Genomic DNA, 20,793 nt, shown 5'->3' on the forward strand with positions numbered 1-20,793 from the left:
GGACCACGAAAGGATGATCATGCTCCTCCTCCTCCTCCTCCTCCAGCTGTCTGCATAGGCAAGCTTGCCCTTTGCTGCGTTCTTCTCCAAGGCTCCTGCCTGTCCTCCAGGCTCACACTCCTCACCACCCCTTCCTTGCCCCCTCCCGCGCTCCCACCCGGCCCAGAAAATAACGCCCCCGGTCTCGCTTACTCTCTCTCATTCACACACACACACACAAGCTTGAACCATGATTGCCGCCGCTTTCTTAGTTTTGCTGAGACCTTACAGCATCCAATGTGCCCTCTTCTTGCTGCTTCTCCTGCTGGGGACCGTCGCCACAATTTTATTCTTCTGCTGCTGGCACCGTAAGCTCCAGAAAGGCAGGCATCCGATCAAATCCGTCTTTTCAGGGCGCTCCAGGAGCCGAGGTAAGAGAGAGAGAGAGAGAGAGACGCAGTGCCTGCCTGCTTTTGCCAAAGGGGGACCTAGGAATTTAGATTGGGAAAGCAGAGGGAGGGTAAAAAGGGAATTCCCCCTGTTGAGGAGGACGGTGTAGCTAGTAGGAAGCTTCGCCTCTGGATTCCCAAATTATATTTGGGAAAGGGCTTTTAAGGGAAGCAGAGGCTGCGGCAGCCTAGTCTCCACCCCATCCCTTAAATGAAATCTTCAGCTGCTGGCTGGGACACCCCCACCGCCACCCGGTTGCTCAACTACACTAGAACTTTCCCATCAACTTTTAGGAGGGGAATTAAATATACATGCTGGCTGTTAAGGTTAGCTGTGCTTGGAGCTTTTAGATCACTTCAATGATGGGGGGGGGGTAGGATGGGTGATTATGGCGGTGGTGGGTTGTGTTTTTTCCCCCCTAAAAAAACGCACCTCACCATTGAATGAGTAGTTCTGTAGAACTTAAATGACTCTGAAATGGAGACAGATAACAGCCCTGTCTTCCCTGCCCCCCTTTTCCTTTCCAGATGCTGTAATGAGAACCCATCACTTTCGTTCCGAGGTAATTTATTTAGCACGCAATCTCAAGGTCAGAACAAGTTTTCTTACCACAATACAAATCACTTTAAATACATATATTTATGTTTCTTTAAAAGCACTTGCCACCGATTATTTTTAAAGAGTTATGCATGGACACGTTATCATTTTAATACTGTTTCCATATCTTATTATCCTTATCTAATGTTGCTTTTTTAAAAGTAAGATATTCATTCTTCCTGCCTTTACATTGGTATGAACCAATTTATTTTGGAAGGTAATTAAAGAAATGCAAGTATTAATCATAGCAATGTGGAAGAAAAGGATCAGATGCATACATGAATTAGCTTTTACTTGCTTCGTCATCAGCCATTGGTAATTTTTGGCAACCTACAGTTGTATGTTGCAAGCTTCATATGAAAACCCACGTAAAAGAAGTGTTGGAAAAATTTAAGGAACTAACACAGGACTGTCTACACTATAGCAGCCTTGCCCAAGCTATGATGGCAGGGAATGGAGGCACTTGGTGCCCTCCCGATGTGTTAAACTACAAGTTGTGCTAAAGTGACAGACTTGGAGTCAGGAGATCCGGGTTCTAGTCTCCACTCAGCCATGGAAACCCACTGGGTGACTTTGGGCCAGTCACAGACTCTCAGCCCAACCTACCTCACAGGGTTGTTGTTGTGAGGATAAAATGGAGAGGAGGAGGATTATATACGCCGCCTTGGGTTCCTTGGAGGAAAAAAGGTGGGATATAAATGCAACAATAATAAATAATAAAAGTTGGGGAAGGCTGGTCTCAAGGAATGAGGAGTGGCATCCTTTGAGAAGAGCTACAGCACTTGCTTTCATTGCAGAAGGTCTCAAGTTCAGTCCCTCATCTCCAGGTAGAGCTGGAAAACACTTGCCTGAAACCCTGAAGAGCCCCTGCTAGTCAGTTCTAATTTAGTATACAAGGCAGCTTCCTGTGTTTCTATCCTTTTAATTCTCAGCAGTCATCATACTATAACTATAGAATAAGGGCCTTTAAGCTTTCAGTTATCATTCACATCTCAGCAAGTCCCTCCCCCTGCCAGTGCCCCCCTGTAAATAAGGGGCAAGCAAAGTAGTGCATTCAACAACTTGACTCCCATGTTCACTCACTAGAATGCTTTAAGTTAAAACAAAAAATCCTAACCAGTCAGACATTCCTGTCTTCTTGCAACAGATTTAAATAAACAGAGCACATCTAATCTTCTCCTGAGCACTCAAGGTTATTTGGTGCTTCTGGCATGTAATATTTTTTTCCAGTGTACTGATTTTTTTTGGTCTTGCATTTGTACATTAAGAATATTCTTTCAAAGCAATTTGCTGGAGATCCTATTCCAGGGGGATATCTTCTTTGTAGAACTACCCCTTTCTTAGATCCTAGTATTCAAGGACAATTTAAAATAGTAGCAGATCCACTGGAAAATTTAAATTAAAAGTTACTTTTTTCTCAGTGTAATGTGGCTGATTTACACCTTTAAACCTAACCTTCAGAGTTAAGCCTGGAGTTTGGATGGAGCCTTTAATATTTCCATTTCAATCATGGATAGTCAATTAAACCGCAGATATTATGGTTATTATTTCTGTATGTCATGTAGCCAATACTATCCATTATTACTTAGACTTAAGCGCTAACAAGTTCAATGGGGCTTACTCCTAGGTAAGTGCACACAGGCTTGCAGACTTGCAATGTGATCTTAAGCATATTTACATAAAAGTAAACCCACCCATCCCTGGTTTCAATCAAATTTACTCCCTTGGAAGTATGGCTGCTATTAAAGGCTTAATTACTTAAAATGCCATCTTAACTTTGCTTACTTGAGAGTAAGGCCTGCTGGACAGTGGGACTGAGTCCCACGTAAACATACATATCGAGCTACACTGGCCTAATCTACTCAAAGTTTATCATTTTTGTGAACCGCCCAGAGAGCTCCGGCTATTGGGCGGTATAGAAATGTAATAAATAAATAATTTTTTTAAATCCTATTGATTTCAGTGGGAAACTTAAGCAATTGAGGGGTTTTTTCCCATTGAAGTAAATGGAACTTAAAAGCATTGTAACTGGCTAGATCTTGCTCTTAATTTGGAGTAGTTGTATTGAGTTTATTAGAACTAGTGGTATGAGTGACAAAGCAGTGCAACATATTTTATAAAACTTTTCCATGTGTAATTTGTTATATATATAGGTATCATATATTAAGACTGCAATTCTATACACACTTACTTATAAGTAACTCCCACTGAGTAAACCTTTATATGATTGAACTGCATAAGTTGTACTGTTGGGAATGGACTAATTAGTAGGCATAGTAAATTATAATATTACTAGTATTTATGATTAAGTTGTTAATAATAGGGGTGATTTTGCCTTATCTCAAATTAACTGACTTAAACACACATTTGTCACTTCTAAGAAAAAGGTTTATTTCATGTTTAATTGCTTCACTATAAAATATGCATAACACTATTTCTGCACATTGCAAATACTTGAACAGTATTTGGAAAAGCCTTTGAACAAAAACAGAGCAAAATCAGTCGTTTATTAATGCGGCCACCTTCTATTTTTCTTTAGAAGGAATAAGTAATTTGGCAACCACAGAGTTCATATATGTGATGCAGGAAATAACATACAGACTTTAAAATTTGTTATTAATCTCCTGAGATCTAATTTCAAACTTGAGTTATATCACATGCATATTTTGCATGGAGTTTGTCTCTAAAGAAAAATTGTCAACATGACAAAATGATTGGCATATGCTGAATGATGGGTGTTCTGCCACAATGTAAATCAAGCTTAGGGCCCTCACCCCATTCTTTTCAGGGCAAATTACTCCAAGTAGGTGAACTGAGGACCACAGCTTTGAAGTTGTCACATTATGAGTCAGTACTTTAGTAGCTTCTCTAAACTGGAGCTTTTATGGGTTCTGCTCATGTTACAATTATCTAAGCCAATGGTCTTCAGCTGGTCCAGATCCAAGACCCATCTCGGACTCCCAACCTGCAAAATGGGACCCAATTTCACAATTGCCCAACATAGCAGCAATAGCTTTATTTATTGTGACCCATCTCGACTGATCTTGTAACCGACTTTTGGGTTGCAACCCACCAGTTGAAGATCATTGAACTAAGCACTTTAAATATTAACAACCGACTTAAATAAATTCAATTCGTTGATTGGCAGGTCTATTATAAATATAATTTTGAAGAATTCTAGAATTGAAATATTCAAAGTGAAAAACAACAACAGAACGTCTCACAATGTTCAAAAATACCATTCCACAAAAGCTTATGTAGTAATAAATATGTTTGTCTTTAAGGTGCCACAAGACTGTTGGTTGATTTTCCTGGGATTTATTACATTGTGAGTTTCTATGTCAGCATTTTGAAATGGGGCATGGGGGCACAGAGATTCACAATATATGAGGGATGAATGAGTCACATGGCAAGTACTTGCTGAGGCAGGGATTGCTTATCATGTGGAGGCCAAATCCTGTTGGCAGCTTTGGGGAGGCTGAGAATCCCAGTGGTGAATATATAGTGGCCAAATCCTCTTGATGACCATAACAGAGGAATAAGTAATTGTAGCCCAAAACTAAGGGATGCCAATGTAGTGACAAAGGAAATGCGGAGAAAGTGACATTTGTAGCAATGGAACATATCTCAAGCCTTCTTTAGAGGATGGGGGTTGAAGTGTTGGTTCACTGGGCCTTCCTTGCTTCTCCTAGTGGCTCTTCAGGAAAACAAGTTGCTGACCAGGACCATAAAGTGTGCTCTGCCTCTTATATCCAAGGGAGTGTCAAAGACTGCAGCCTGTGTGACACACAGACACACACACTGATTTTTGATGCAGTTATTTGTAATCAAGCTCCTTAGTGCTGATTCCTTAGAATGGAACTTACTTCCAAGTAGATTTGTCTGTCATCCCAGCTTTAGCGGATAGTTCTCAAATATCAAGTAAAGCAAGATCTTGTAATTCCAAGGGAAAGTACTCTTTGAAGGACATAGTACTGACCATTGCTTTGTTTGATGTCTCTAGTTCTTTCCTTTTTTTCTTAAACATATAAACTGATTCTGAAAACTGCTGCAGCAGCACAACCTTCACGAAAGGTAAGCTGTTTGAAGACTGCAGCCTTAGGCTATAATGTTGAGTAAAGGGCTGCTTAAATCCCATAGACTTCAGATGGGATTTAAGCAGCTGAACTGAGTAAAGCCTTAGACATTTGGCAGCCCAAGTCCCATTGACTTTCATTGAGACTTAGCTTCTTAAGTACCATGGGGAATAGATTTATCAAAGGAAAGACATGCAAATGAGGACAGCTCCTCCTCATGCAGCTTTTACAGCTATGAAATGTATGCATTAGTGTAAACGCAATTAGCACACGCTAACCAGCACAAGGATCTGCCCCTGGAGACAGTTGCCAGACCACAGCAGTCCAGGGAGCCTGAAGTGCAGGGCTCACAATGGGTTGTTTAACTCTCAGTGAGCCATGGCACATGCTGGGTAGACAAAATCCGATTGGAAGGTTTCTGTGTTGTATGAACCTATCTACCATGGATTATTTGAGGGTTAAACAATACTCATATAACCTACTATAAACTGAGAGTTATGTGAGAGTTGCTTAATTCTTAAATAACCCACAGTGGATAGTTTGTTGTGTGAACTGGGCAATATTCACTGAAGTGATGAAGTATCCACCAGAGATAATTTAGTTCCCTTCCTATGGAGAATTTAAGATGATAGACCAAAAAGATGGCTCACTTAGGTCCAGCAGTATGAGAGGTTTTCTGAACGGAGTATACATTGTGTATACATACTTATTGCTTTGAATGGATTGTGAGGAATGTGTTCAATAGATAAGGGCAGGCAATGAAAGCCGCGGGGTCACAGACAGACTGCCATGGCTTCCTGTTGCTCTCAGCCACTTAAATCTGTGTATGCAGTCACAATAATAAGGTGCAAAGGGCCACTGAAGTCTGGTATCACAAATCCACGGGTACATCATGTGTACCTATAGCTCCACCACATGATCCAAGATTGTTCCAGCTGAACAAATTGTTGGCAAATTAGGCCTTGATCTATTGTTCAAACAAGATCTGGCATTACAGGTTTTATCAGGGTCCACTACTCTGCTTATCACATGGCCTCGTAAAGCGTGTATCTCAGCATTAGAACTTTATGCAAAACAATGGTAACATAATGTGTCGAGATAAATGGGCCAACTTTTGATGATTTCAAAAGCCCCCCCCCCCCAATATACTGAGACTAAATTCAGATGGTGCAGTAAGTTACACATTTAGCAAAATCATGCAATCAGTAGGGTTTACTATGTGTCAAGGTTCATCCGGAGCATGGTTTAGTACCTGGGCTTTAAAACAGGAAGTAATTAATTGGACCTGTGTCCTTGGCTGCAGCTTGCCACAAGTGACCAAATTCCCTGCTGCAGGTCCTCCACTTACCTGTCCAGCAGGCTGTGTGGAGTGTGATTTCACTGGGGAGAAAGGGGTGTGGGTGTGGGTGTGTGTGAAAGAGAGAGAGAGAGAGAAGGGAGGACGGGTGTGTGCTTGTGAAAGGGTGAGGGTGAAATGTGTGTGTGCATTTATATGTGTGAGAGTGTGGTCAGTCACAGAAGATGCCCACCGTTGCCTTCAGCCATGCCCACCACCAGCATGTGGCCCTCAACTTAATGCCCAGTGTTGCATGCAGCCCTCTGGGGCAAAAAGCTTCAAAGTTGGGTTTTTTTTAAAGAGTGTCTTCATCCCACTCCTCAGCCAAAAAAGGTTCCCAGGGGGTTTTACATCCAATCGGTAAAACAAGACAGACCCTGCCCTCAGGCTTTTAGGCAGGGACTGCCTTGTTTTACTGATTGGATGTAAGCAGGCGTACATTCTAAACAAGACATGACAGTTGACGCAAAAGAAATGGGGAAGGAAGAGGGGGAAATTATTTCAGTTGGGCTGGTGGAATAGGCCTGCTTTCCCCTTTCATCTCCCTCAAGCCTCCTGGGATGGCTGTTGATGGTGGCAGCTCAGGAAGGAGGAGCCTTTCATGGGAGAGGTCTTTTGGCATGACTAATGAAATGGCCCTACTCTCCCTCTGATCTCCCACTGCAACAGACTGCAGGAACTAAATTATAATAAATACTGATTAATATTATTACAATGACTTCCCTGAATAGATACCTTTTTTCCATTTTAAAAGCTTTAATCCTCCATGTTAGGACATACTCCATTATGGAATACCTTGCTGGAGCCAACAACTTCTTTGAAAATCAAATTAACTTCCAAAATGTAATCCTGGTTCACAAGGCCACTAGATGGTCTTTAATCCCTATGGACACAAGGGGGGTGAAAATGATATGCAAAGTAGGGTTCTTCCTCATCCCAGATGTATCCACAGAAAGAACCATTGGATATAATGTGATCCTGCCAGTGAAGTTCACTGGGGTTATTTATGTTTAAGAAAACAGGAGGAGAGGTGGTGCGTTGTTTCTTAAATCATGTTCTAGTTTGGGGAAATGCTTTGGAGGTACCAAAATTGTACCCAGATCTTATCTTGATCCTATAGACACTTACTTGGGAGTAAGACTAGGATTGGGCTTCATGTGCTACCAACTAAAGATATTTTTTAAATATGGACATTGGTATATAAATCTATTAAATAAAATAAATAATACATAATTTATTTTTACTAGAAATGTACAGCTAAAGATCTTGAATCAGTAAGAGAAGGTAAAATATAATGAACAAGATACATTGGCCCTCCTCAGCTCTTTCTACAAACAGCATACAAGCTTTCTGTCCTTGGGATCTTTGTGAGGGTTCCCCTCCTCCGACATCTTTCTTTTGACTTCTTGGCTCTGTGGTTCTTATCTCTATCTTTCTTCTTTAGCCCCCCCCCCCATTTCCCCAGTGTTTCTGCAATGCCGAACTCTTCTTATGTCTTCACCTGGTGTGAAGTTATTTCCTCCCTTCAGCAAAAACAACCTTCAGGGCTGTTCCAAGACATTTTATTACCTGAGGTGAAGGAAAAGATGATGCCCCTTCCCACATTCCACATACAGAAGATGATTATATTGGCAGTAGAATTTTACTTCAACACTAGTGATGGGACAGGATCCTTCACGCGAGGACAGTTAGCTTAGGGCAGGTGTCCCCAAACCTTTTGGATGAGTGGGCAAATTAGGAATTTTGAGAGAGTGTTATGGGTGCTCACAAAATGGTTGCCATGGGAAGGGTGTTTTTTTTTGTCCATTAATAAAATAGCTACCATGCTGGGCATGGCCAATCACAAAACACTTATTTTCCAAAAGACAGACTGGTGAGACTAAGAGAAAAGAAATTTGAACCTAAATACAAGACAGAGGTGGGAGTTGTGATACAAAATACAAAGCTACTCTTTTGAACCCTGGCAAAGATTGTGCTGGAGGGTAGCCCTTCACTTTGCAGCATGCCATCCTCCCAATTAAAACAAAAAAATAATAATTAAAAAAATCTTAGGAAATAAAATAAAAATCAGGAGAGGCGGAGAGCCTGGTAGGCCCCAAGAAAGCTGTCTGTGGGCAGTGCAAGGAAGGCAGTGTCACACTCCAACAGAAGGGAATGGCTAGGGGGTGGATTTAGGAAGAATGCCTGGGGGGCACTGCCTGTTGCCCTCATACATTCCCAGCATCTGCCACCTGAGGCAGCTGCCTCCTTCTGCCTAATGGTAGGGCCAGCTATTTTTCTCTCTTAAATGCTCATTGGTTTATCAGTAACCTGCTTTTTTTTTAACCATAATTGGGAGACATTCTCACTCCCACTTCAGGGATTTTTGATTTAGACAGGATTTTGTTCACTGTGTAAAGGAACCAACATTTGATTCTTTATTATCCTAATTATAGGGTGATGACAGCGTATTTTAGGTCTAGGTTGAAGAAATGCACTTTAGTAGAATTTACATTTCATAGACTTTACGTCTGCTGCTTTGCCTGTTGAAGAGTCACTGTCACTGCAGGAGATGACATCTATGTATTCATTTTGCCATGTAGATAAGGCGCTTATACATGTCTGGTGCTAAAAATAGGTCACCTAGAGAAGCAAATGCACATAAAAAATCCTGTCAGAAATTTTGATAACAGAAAACTCAAACTGCCAAATATAATAGGTCAGTACATCCCCCCCTTCACTTGACTACTAGTAACTTCCTAGTGTATGCAAAGAAGTGCTATAGTGGGTGACCCATTATTACAGTCAACCCACTTTGTGCTTAACAGGACAAACAGCTAAAAATATAATTCTTGATGCCAGTATACAATGATAATGAATAGCCTTGTAAGTCTTGTGTGCTGTAATTCAGCAGAAGAATTCCAGGGTTATTTATAAGCTCCTGAGTGCATGCACAGCTTCAGTGAAAACAAAAATCAGCAAAGCCTCTAAGATGAATTATAGTTCTATGTTTGATTTGCGGGAAGCGCATTCAAAGAGTGACAGAGAGAGAGAGAGAGGTAAGCCTCTGCCTATTCAAAGAGCCATCACTTAGTTTTCAGTGGATTGAACCAGTTGTATTTGGGCACATTTTACCCCTAGGGTTTTAGTACTGTATTCCATTAAGCACTTAAGGTTCAAGGAGCAAGGTCAAGAAAAAAGGCAATCAAGGATGAAAATAAAGCTTGTTACCCCATTAATATGTATAAAAGCAATTTAGCTAGGAATTCTTACATATGCATCTTACACAGGGATTTTTTGTTCCTCTGTTGCTTATAAAATTTATGATGGATGTAGTTTCAGACAGTTGCATTGTGCATATGGCTGGCTATAAAGAATAACTTTCAAATGTAAGGAATAATTGCTCCGTCAATTACACCCCAAGTTTATTTGTTGTGGTGCATGTGATTCAGTTATGTAAATATATTGCAAGATAAATAGAACAGCTTCTCCAACCTGGTGGTGTCCTGGTGTTTTATAGTGAGAGTTGTAGTCTAAAACATCTGGAGGAATGTGAGAGCTCCAGTCCAAAACATCTGGAGGGCACCAGGGTGGGGAAGACTGAGATAGATAGATAGATAGATAGATAGATAGATAGATAGATAGATAGCAATTATAGAGAGAAAGTGTGTCTTTCTTAATGTACAGTGCACACAAAAAAAGTTCATTAGGAACTTACCCTGAACAAGGTCAATAGAAAGATAAGTGACACACTGAATGAATGGAAAAAAATCACAGCATAAGATGAATGGTGTATGGGTGCAAATATAATATTGCATAGACAGTAGTGAAGTACTGCTTCTTACTACTACAGTGAAGCAAAATGGGAAATCCACTGATCCTTCTGTCCTTTTGATAGCTCTTCACATTTGTGTGCAATGATAGGGGCTTTGCATATCTTTTGTGGGCAGAGACTGGCTGCCCTGTCTGGGAACAGCAGATAGGGCAGATCACATTTGGTGGCCTAGGGATGGTGAATATGACTTAAAGGCCACGTATAATAGAACATTAAAAAAAGTTTTAAGGATCTGTGAATCGCAGGAGAGCACAAAATAATGATTGGAGTGCTCACTAAATTACCTTTTCTGCTATACAAACTGTCTAAAACTGACACAACAGACAAGTACAGTTCCCCACAAATTGGGGCTCTGTGTTTATCTACTCAACACAATTACTCTTCCCTAATTACAAACACAACCATTATCTTCACAGTGGCTGTCTGGACAAAGGTGACAAACATGAAACAAAGCTGGAGTCTTATTATTCTTTCAACTGACAATATATTACTGACAGAAACAACATTCAAAAAGATGAATGTTTGAGAACTGGTGTCACAAAGTGGCTAAGGCTGCAATCCTATATCCAGCCCAACTGAACTCATTAGAACTTTTGAGTAGACATAGGATTGCACTGTAAGAGACTAAGGCCCTTTCTACACTTAGGATTTTTCCAGGGATCATCCCTGGATCATCCCTGTGCATCTAAATGATGCACAGGGGATCCCGGGATCAGGAAGGGATTATCCCTCCATTTCTCCAGGATAACTGACACTTCAGTTATCCTGGTTTTACCCGCGGTCCCGGGATAATCCCGAGGACCATGAGTGGTGTGGGTGCCCGTCCTGGCTTCTTCCCTCTTCCCCGCGAGTAATGGGGGTCATCAGAAGGAAGGAGCCAGGACAGGGGAGTCCAGGGCCATCGGGGGTGGGTTGGGAAGCAGGGTTGGGGATTTTTTTTTACCTTAATTTTCGCTGGAGCACTAATGTGCTCCAGCTCCTGCAGCTTTTTTAAAAAATGGCCACCTCCACTTGTGTGACGTCCCTCCTCCCATCCTGGATGTCATGTTGGCCATTTGGACATGGGGGACAGTCTCGGAAGAAGGTAGGTTCAGGATCACACACCCCTCCCTCCCTCTACACCTGTATGGTGTAGAAAGGGCCTAAGCTGTGCATCAAAATGTCTCTGGTTAAAACCTTGTCTCTACCACAAATTCACTGCAGAAGCTTCTCTGTCAGCACCATCCCTTCATCTGCAATGATAAAGGGAGCTCTGAAAATAGGGTGTACCCTAGAACATCCTTGAAACCACTTGGAGGAGACTTGGGGAAGGGTGAAATGGAAGGGGGAATGCCCAAAGGTAAGTTCGACATTTCATACCGCCGACATCAGGTTGCTAAGGGTGCGATCTGATCCCTTTTCTTCAGTTTGACAGCTGTCAGTGTGTGCAAAATACCCACTGACAGGTTGGGGAAATGGGACCAGATTGCACCCTTAGCACAGTTATTCTCAATTTCTGAAGTGTGGAATTTAGCCCTGGGGGTCTCTCCTTCCATTCCATCCCTCCTTTGCAGTAACAGGGGAGCTCCAAAAATGGGATGGACCCTAGATCTCCCTTAAAACCACTTGGGGGAGACTTGGCGTGTGTGTGGAATGGAAAGTGTGGATATCCAACTTTAAAACTTAAAGTTTTAAATCCATACTTTAAAACTTAAGGATAACTTTGCTAGGGGGGTGATCTGGTCCCCTTTCCCCCCTGACTTGTCAACTGTAAAAGGCTATCGAACTAGCTTATATGTAGCCTTGTCTTGTCAATTACCTTCTGTGTTTCGTAGCGCACTCCGTTCCCTTAACAGCTGAAACATATGAGGCAAAGGCTGTATATATAGTTTGACAACTGCAATTGTGCATCTCCATAATTGCAAAAAACCAACCAAAATAAAATAAAAATTACAAAGACATTTACAAAGACAAAACTGAGCTGAATAAATACATAAATAAAAATTTCAGCCCTGTTTTGTGAAAATGTTGAGGCACACACACACACAAAAAGGCCAAATGCTCCTGGGTTGGAGTGGGGAGAGGGACTTGGCAACAGACAAGATGGCTTCTGACACTAAGTCCCCTGGGATACATGCCAGAGCCAGCTGGAGGAATGAGGGGGAAGGAGAGGGAGAACAACCCATGGTAAGCCCGATCATCTGTCCTGCTATATGTAAGTTGTTCCGATGACTTCCATGCATATCTTATTTCACAGGATGGGTTGTTAAGTCGTGCAAACTCCCCCAGTATCTTGCTGGGATAATGTATGTGAAATGCTCTGAATCCTTTAAAGTGCTATATACATGCTAAGTATTATTAATTTTTTATGTTCCCCTTCCTTAGAGAGCAAATTGTTCACTTCCTCCCCCACCCTTTTATCTTCACGACAACTCTGTGAGGTAGGTTAAGCTGAGAGATAGTGACTGGCCCAAGGTCGCCCAGTGAGTTTTATGATCCAGTGGGGATTTGGACCTGGGCCTACCCTAGCCTAAGCTGTCTAGTATATTTTATCCCAGCCTTCCCCAATTGGGTTCCCTGCAGATGTATTGGACTATGATTCCAATTATCCACAGCTAGCATGGTCAGTAGTCTTGCTAGCTGGTGGATAATGGCAGTTGTATTACAACACATCTGAAGGGCACCCAGTTGGGGAAAAGCTGTGCTTTCCAGTACACCATACTAGCTCTCTGTATTATGAACATGTAAGGATTATTAGATGTAGTTTAGCTTATTACTTTTTGATAATAAAACATAGTAGTACTGTACTCTTCTAATTTGTAGGTTCCTCATTCAGATGGCACAATGCTACTCATTAGTAGTTCTAGTCAGTCTTATATACAAATCCACTGAAAAGTACACGAAATAGAATTAATACAGGTAGTGGAGCAAGTTATCCAAGAGTTTTCTTTGTTAGATGCTGCATCAATTGCTGATTTCCCGTTCACTCAACCAACAACTATATAATAGAGTACTGGGGGAAAGCACTTTCCATACGTTATTCTTTCCAAATGCTTTCTTTCCCCATCACACCTTGTGACCCTGCAATCTTACAGTAAAACCATGAAGCATTATGAATGAGGAAGGAATGTTGAATCACAGCTCCATTAATGCATTGTGTCACTGACATAACATTGCCCTTGGTCGGCTAATGGGTGAAGGAGGAGTGCTCAGTAATATCTTTTCCAGCGGGCTCTCTTAACCTCAACAAATGTTATTATGGAATGCTGAACCTTTGCTTTGTCTTGCGAAATTAGATACGTCCGCCTTTGCTGGAGATTGGCGTGGGCTGCCCATTGCAGAATAATAATACATTGTATAGTAGAGGTGTTGAACCTCTTTCAGGAAAAGAGCGGCGGGGGGTCCATCTTGGGAACTGGCTAGATTGGGAACCCCAGCTCACAGGTTCTGCATCCCTGCTGTATGGAATGGTTAGGCAGCATGAAATACACTTGCAGCAGAAGGAGGTGTACATGTGGGAGATACGACTTTTCAAAGCTCCCCTCTCTGGAAAAAACCTAAGGTTTATCCCAGGAGTAGGCAGGGACGACCCAGGACGATCCCGGGATAAACCTTAGGTCTAGCTAAGGCCTCTATCTAATTCCCCATTACAAATCAATAACAGTTGTATGTTTATTGCACTAGCATATGATAGGCTCTAAACTGCCATTTCTGTCACAGAAGTCTTTTAATTGACAGCAGTAGATTTCAGCCTTCCAACCATCAGGGAACCCTTTTCGTGCTGATTTGTCTGCCACACAACTCTTGTGACTCTGTTGGGGTCTCCATTATAAAGTATTCTGGGGTATGTTCTAGGATACAACCATTCTCTTTGTTTTAAAGCTGCAATCCTATGCACACACTTACATGAGAGTACAACTTACTTCTGAATAAATATGTTTAGGATTGCCCTGAAAGGAATTTGTCCTGCCACTAGTATAATTGTCCTTGCAGCTATAATCTCTGGTAATATATTCAAGCTCTGTGGCAAAGAATGTTGTTAATGAATTCTTAAAAGTGCCTTAGGGCATATCTACACTACAGAGTTAAACCACTCACACCAGGGAACATGGAAAATTATTGTTCTGTGATGGGAGAGCTTAGGGATTGCTAATAGAGAATTCTCGACAGCACCTACACTAATTTACAATTTCCAAGATTCTTTCAAGGATGCCGTATTAGTTAAGCCAGCATAAAACCAATATGTTTGTTGTAATGTAGATATAACCATACCAGTTCATATATTTAGATTTTAAATTTTAGGAACTTCTCAATTGTAGTTTCTCTTCTAGGTACAGTTCATATATTGCACTCAAGTGCCAAGGCCATTATCTTATGGCTATGTTCTACAATCATCTCAAAATTGAATACAATAAAAGTTTTAAGAGATTTGCCTGCTTCTGAGGTGTGTGTGTACGTGCATGCATTAGTTCAGATTTCAGAAGCTGCTCGGAGGTAGGCAGTGCTATTATCTTTCCCACAGTATATTTTATCACCATCATTTATATACTAAGAGTGAATTGAGTTCCTTTAATTCCAGCTCTAATGTAACCAAAACTGTCCATGCACAAGAGGGAGTTATCAGCAAGTCTGAAGGACCCCAAGGTTTGCAGAAGTACAAAAAATATTTAGGGGGAAATCCAAAAATGTTAAGGGAGGAACGCCCCTCTCCCAAACAGCCCAACTATGTGTGGTGAGGAACACATGAAAAACTGGAAAATGGGGTGACGAGGGGGTATGGAATGGAGTATTGTGGAAGAGAGTAGAATTCCAGTTAGCCAGCCATGAACAGGAGCAATCAACATGGCAACATTTTGTTTCAGGTCCTTGTATATGCTAATGCTGATCTTGAGACAAAAGTGTTTGTCTCAAAGCAACAACACGCCTGCACAACAGTGTGGTGTAAGCAAAGTCACACACACACTAAAACCTTTTAGGATAAATGAACCATAAGTGGGGAAGCCCTCAAATAGCCCAATGAGGACTGAACATTTCCAGTGGACACTGCTGAATGTATGCTGAGAGGGAAAACCTGGTGGGAGGAAGAATAGAGTTGAGTATCCAGGAAAAGGAGGATAGAGGAAGAGACACAAGGTAGAGAGAACTGTCTCATTGACCTGGTTCACACAAACAAGGTCAATAACCCAATATGGATAAACCATGGTGGGCTGTGATATGTGCCAGGCGTTTTTTGAATATACAAGCTGTAACTTGGCAAGTCATCCAAATCTGGTGGGGTGGGTTGTGCAAGGGTTAAACAACCCTGGCATAACCCATGGCCTATTTTTAACTGTTGGACAACCCATGCCTGCCAGGTTTGGGCGACCCAATAAGCCATTGTTGCAGCTTGAATATTCAAAATGGTTGGCTACTGGCACTGCAGCCCACCATGGCTTTAAGCCACAGTAGCCTGTTCAATCCTGCAAACCAGCTCACTGGTCATTTCCTGGCTCACTGAGAAGTTATTTTAAAATTTCACCAGAGTAAGAGCTGCCCGTAGAAATCAATGGAGCAATCCAAGATTTTAATGCAGTTGGGATTGGGTATCAGTTTGTCCACTCCCCCCTAAACACATCAAAGACAGCAGCAAAGAGAAGAGTTCCTGCTCTTCCTAATTCAGTTCTTAGTCTGAAACATTTTTTAAAATGTTGCTGATATACAAGTGAGAACAGGAACTCCTATCTTTAGTGCTAACCTTTGTCTTTTCAAATATCTCTGGTAACAGGGATATACTGCAACGTTTTGATGCGGGACCCACTTGTATCATTGATTTTTTGGTTGAAGTACAAACTAGTCCAGGAATCATTACTCCATTGAATCATTAAATCATCTTCTGCTTAGAAACATTAAGGGCTTTGCTAAATGAGGGTTTAGCCCGGTACAAGCCCCGGCCCGGCCCCTGTGCGTCCAGATGACACACAGGGGATCCCGGGCTCAGGCAGGGGTTACCCTCCCTTGGCCTGGGATAACCAGCACCGCTTCTGGCCCGGTATTTCCCGCGGTCTTGGGCTGAGATGGGGGGGGGGGGAATGGGGATCGGACATGGCGGGCGGGCAGGCAGAGGGAGCATCGGACATCGCGGGGGGGGAATCGGGGGGAGCGGGGAACCTTTTTTTTTTTTAAGCTTACCTTTATCGTTGGTGCACTCCTGCGCACATGACCCCTTTAAACTGAAAAAAAAAAAATAATGGCTGGCGCGACGGGGCTTTCCTTTACCCCGTTGCGTGTTATGTGTCCCCTCCACACACCCAGATTTTAAGGTAAGTCTAGCAAGGCCCGAAGTTCCTGGTTTGTTAACAAACAAGAACCTTCCCCATCCTGTTGTCCTCCTGATATTTTGGACTACAACTCCCAGAATTCCTGGCTATCGACCATGCTGACTGGAGCTGATTGGGGTTGAAATTCAAAGCCTCTGGAGGACCCTGGGATATTGACATAGAGAAAGGCACAGGACTCTTTCAAGCTGCATTAAATTCCCCTTTCTTTAATAGTACATTCCTTTGTTTTTACAAATACCGTGCAAAGGAACAAGAACAGGTTAAATTTCTGAATTCATTTTGATTGCTTAGAAATTAGATGACATAATCTCCTTAAGATGTGTCCTTGTCAGCAATTTAAATTGGGTGGGTTGGAAACATGGATGCAATATATGCTACTGACATTGATTCTAAAGAAGCTAGGCTATATCAGGCCTTCATTGTAAGCTGGTCTCCTATTTAGTCTATATATAATAACAGATTACACATCTAAAAGGAGGAGGCATTGAGAGGAATGATACAACCCTGAGCAACGTCCTTCTGTGAACCTGCTGACTACATTGTAGTTGTTTAATGCCTTGGCAGAGGCTGGAGCTGCAACTCTCTAGCTGTACTGAAATTAATAGTCTGCCACTGATTTTTATGGAAAGCACCTTTAGAAACTGAAATGAAATTTCATATTTTTTAGACATAGGCCCTTTCTACACCTAAAGGTTATCCCAAGAAAATGGAGGGATCGTCCCTGCCTGCTCCCAGGATCCCCTGTGTGTCATTTGGAAGCACAGGAACGATCCAGGGTCGATCCTGGGGAGAAAGGCAGGTGTAGAAACGGACATAGACTAATTCAACAAAACAGGGAGCACCTCTACAGGAGGCATATTTATATATTTATACAGCAGAATTAACTGTTTGGGTGAAAACGTCAAATACACAAGAGGTTTGTTAGCTGAAAATTGCTATTGATTTTCCATAATTGTATACTGTTGAGTTGCCCTTTATGCCTTTACAAATATTTCCTTAAACACTATTTATTAATCGTGTCATTAGGCTATGATTTGTCCTGTTGGCCGACATTCATTGGTTGTGGACTTTGTTGTGCAATGAGTGCTTTTAAAGATTTCAGCCTTTGTCTTTTGCCAGTATAGCATTCTACAATATGTGCTGTTTACAAGTACACCAGCAAAAAACAACAACAAAAACCTCATTAAGATGGGTTGGGGTGGAGCTTCTGAGAGACGTTTGGATTCACACCTACCTTCACTGTCCACATCATTTACACTCATGCTATGCATTAGGCTGGAACATCTGCAGTCCCTCTTTGAAGACACGCTTGCAAGGAATCTGGCCTTTCCCCACTTTCCAGTCACTGCAGAGCCTCCTTCCTTTGGTATGGAGCAAGCAGGGTTTTCAAACCCATCCAGATGGAACCAATGGAAGCATGCGCCATGTTGTAGCAGTGACACCATCTCAGAGTGAGCTGGGATGGGCTGCCTTCAACCTTTGCTTGCCCTTCCACAGGCTGTGGAAAGGCAAGCAAAGTGGAGAGGAGGCTGCAGTGCGCCAGAAGCACAGTGTGACCAAAGGCTGGGGTGTGAGGAACTTGTTTATTTTCAGCATTATAATTGCAGAGAAATGAAAAGGTGCTTGGTGCCTATAAAGGCTGGCTTTAGACCAGGTGTGGGGAAATGCTTTCAGCCAAGGGCCACATTCTCTTGTGGCTAACATTTCAGGAGCCATTGCTGGGTGGGGCTTAAGTAAATAAGTGGGTGGGGCCAAAGTAAAAAAGAGGGTGGGGACAGCCTTTCTTTCACACAGCCCTATTCATACCCGTATATTGGTGCGCACGCACACACAACTGATTGGACTAGTGAAGCAGGGAGCCTGAATGGTTGTATGAGGCTGGTGAAGCAGAATGCTCTGTCCTTGCTTCGCTATCCCAATCAGCTACTGCACTGGCTCTATTTTGCCTTGTATAGTTTATGGTGTTGGCAAAGAGGTTTTCTGCTTGTCGTTGCTTAGCTGAGCAGGGTGTGTGCTAGACCTGCCCTCCCAGAGATCTTCCCCACTCCGCCCTCAGGAAACAGCTGAGCAGTGGCGAAGAGGGAGCTGCTCTGTCAGGAGCCCATAGCTTGAAGCAAGATGCTTCAGGTGCCTTTATACTGGCAGAGCAGAGCTGCTTCTTCAAATTGCCTCAGGTGCCTTGAGGCAGCAGCTTTTCATCAGGGATGGGGCTTTAGGGAGGGAAGGAAGGAAGGGGGACTTAGCAAGCTGTTTGAAGAGGCCTGATGGGCTGGGTCAGGCCCATGGGCCAGAGGTTCCCTGCCGTTGCTCTAGACCAAATGACACTTAACGGAAGAGTATCCTCAGCTCCCCTCTCCATTTGTTCAACTCTTTAATTTTTATTATTATTTTAAAAAATGGCTTTGTAGCCCATTTCATAACATTTATGTACGATCTGCATGCATGATATATGCCTGTCATATAAGAGCATAAGGCTATCATGAAGGATGTTATCAATGGCTACTAGTCCTGATGGCTATAGATTACTTCCACTACCAGAGGCAGTGTGCCTCTGCATAGCAGTTGCTGGGGGACACAAGTGTTGGTGCTGTTGCACTCATGTCCTGCTTCCGGGTTTCCCATGGGCATCTGGTTGGCCTCTATGGGAACAGAATGCTAGACTAGATGGGCCTTGGACTGACCCAGCTCTTCTCATGTCCTTAAAGTAATAATTTTGCACGCATGGAGTCGATCACACACACACACACACACACACACACACACACATCATTTATTGAATGAGCACTGATAAATTTGCATTGTAAATGAGCATTGCAAATTTCTTCATAAATTAAAACAACAGCAAATGTAACGCTGGCCACACAGATCGGCGTTGGCAGCTTTACAAGTGAAGATGAACTGTTTGGCCTATTTGTTTCAGCCGTTGAGTGAATAGTTCAGTATATGGCACTGGCCCCCTAGGCGGATGCTAAATCCAACCTATGACAAAATTGAAGCTGACATAAGAGATGGAGGATAGAGAAAACTGTGGAACGGGATCATGAATAAACAATTATTGATGTGTGTTTTTTTGTGATAGCTAATTATTTTCCTATTACTACAATTACCTTGCAAATGTACAGTGTTACATATATTCAGTGCATTCTAGCATGGTATCTGAACAAAAGTTGTTTTTGTAACTCTGGGAAGGTAACCCATACAGCTATTCTTAGCATTTGCACTAACTTTTTCCTGCTATCAACCAAATATAATCATAGAGGTATTTTGTTCTGTTTTACTTTTTGTCCAGTTTAGTGGGGTGGGTGGGTTATGGTCTGGGAATAAGCAACTCTTTCTAAAAAGCCAGGAAAGATACACAAAGACATAGTAAAACAGATGTGTGCATGCAAGAGGGAGTTGAACAGTACTACTAATTAATGGTATAATGACTTGAACTTTGATTGGATGGATAATTTGCATTGTTTTATTTTCCCTTGCAAACATCACTTTCAAACAGTTCATGAACCTTTGCCCACTTTCCCCCTCCATCACCCTTTGTAACATTTTCTTCTTCGTGGTCTCTGTGTATCACACATATGGTATCACACATTTCCAGGTTCGGAAACTTCTATAGCTGAAAACGTTTTAGGCGGGAACCCCTCCCCCACCGTCCACTGAGCATGCTCAGGGGTTCCCGCCTAATCCCCTCAGTTCTCTTCAACCGCCTGTAGGGTCAACAGCGTTTGGAGACTTCTCTGTTTGGTATCGTTATACCTAGCTGAATTATACTAATTTCATTCTTTTCTTACTTCTACAGTTTTCTAACTTTTCTATCTAGTTATATATAAAGATTTTCTTCTGTTGTTACCTCAGCCTTGGTGCCTATGGCACTACAAGGCCTTTTCAAAAAGTGCTCCGGTTGTGGGCAAAAGATCTCCCAAACCGACGGACACTCTCGTTGCTTATTGTGCTTGGGGGAGACGCACGTCGTCGAATCCTGCTGTTTTTGCCTAAAATTCTCCAGGCAAACCAGGAAGAACCGATCAGATCGCCTTCGGGCGTTACTGTGGGAAAAGGCGTTGGAGGCAGTGGAGAAACCGAGTACGTCTCAACGCTCCAAATCTCCTAATACCATGGAGTCAATGCCCCAACCTCCTCCTTCGCGGAGTGATGCCTTACCGGTTCACCCCCCTTCCTCCTCTCTATCCACTTCCTCAAAAGCGGCCAAAAAGATATCTAAGAGAGCGAGAGAGCACGTTGGGTCTG

The 20,793-nt window shown here is 42.4% G+C and overlaps 1 protein-coding gene across 4 annotated transcripts in view; it reads left to right on the top strand.

Moving 5' to 3' along the window:
- Window positions 1-213: 213 nt before the first annotated feature.
- The window catches only part of DST (dystonin), a 391,150-nt gene continuing 370,570 nt past the window's right edge, over window positions 214-20,793 (top strand). For 3 of the 4 annotated variants that reach the window (XM_063125032.1, XM_063125036.1, XM_063125038.1), the window contains exons 1-2: window positions 214-410; window positions 957-991. In XM_063125032.1, coding sequence (XP_062981102.1) covers window positions 230-410; window positions 957-991 — 216 coding nt within the window. In that variant the 5' untranslated portion in view covers window positions 214-229. Of the gene's footprint in view, window positions 411-956; window positions 1,019-20,793 lie in introns of all 4 variants that reach the window. The other variant, XM_063125037.1, reaches the window with a different exon arrangement.

This window comes from Elgaria multicarinata, chromosome 4, assembly GCF_023053635.1.
Source record: "Elgaria multicarinata webbii isolate HBS135686 ecotype San Diego chromosome 4, rElgMul1.1.pri, whole genome shotgun sequence".
NCBI lineage: Eukaryota > Metazoa > Chordata > Lepidosauria > Squamata > Anguidae > Elgaria > Elgaria multicarinata.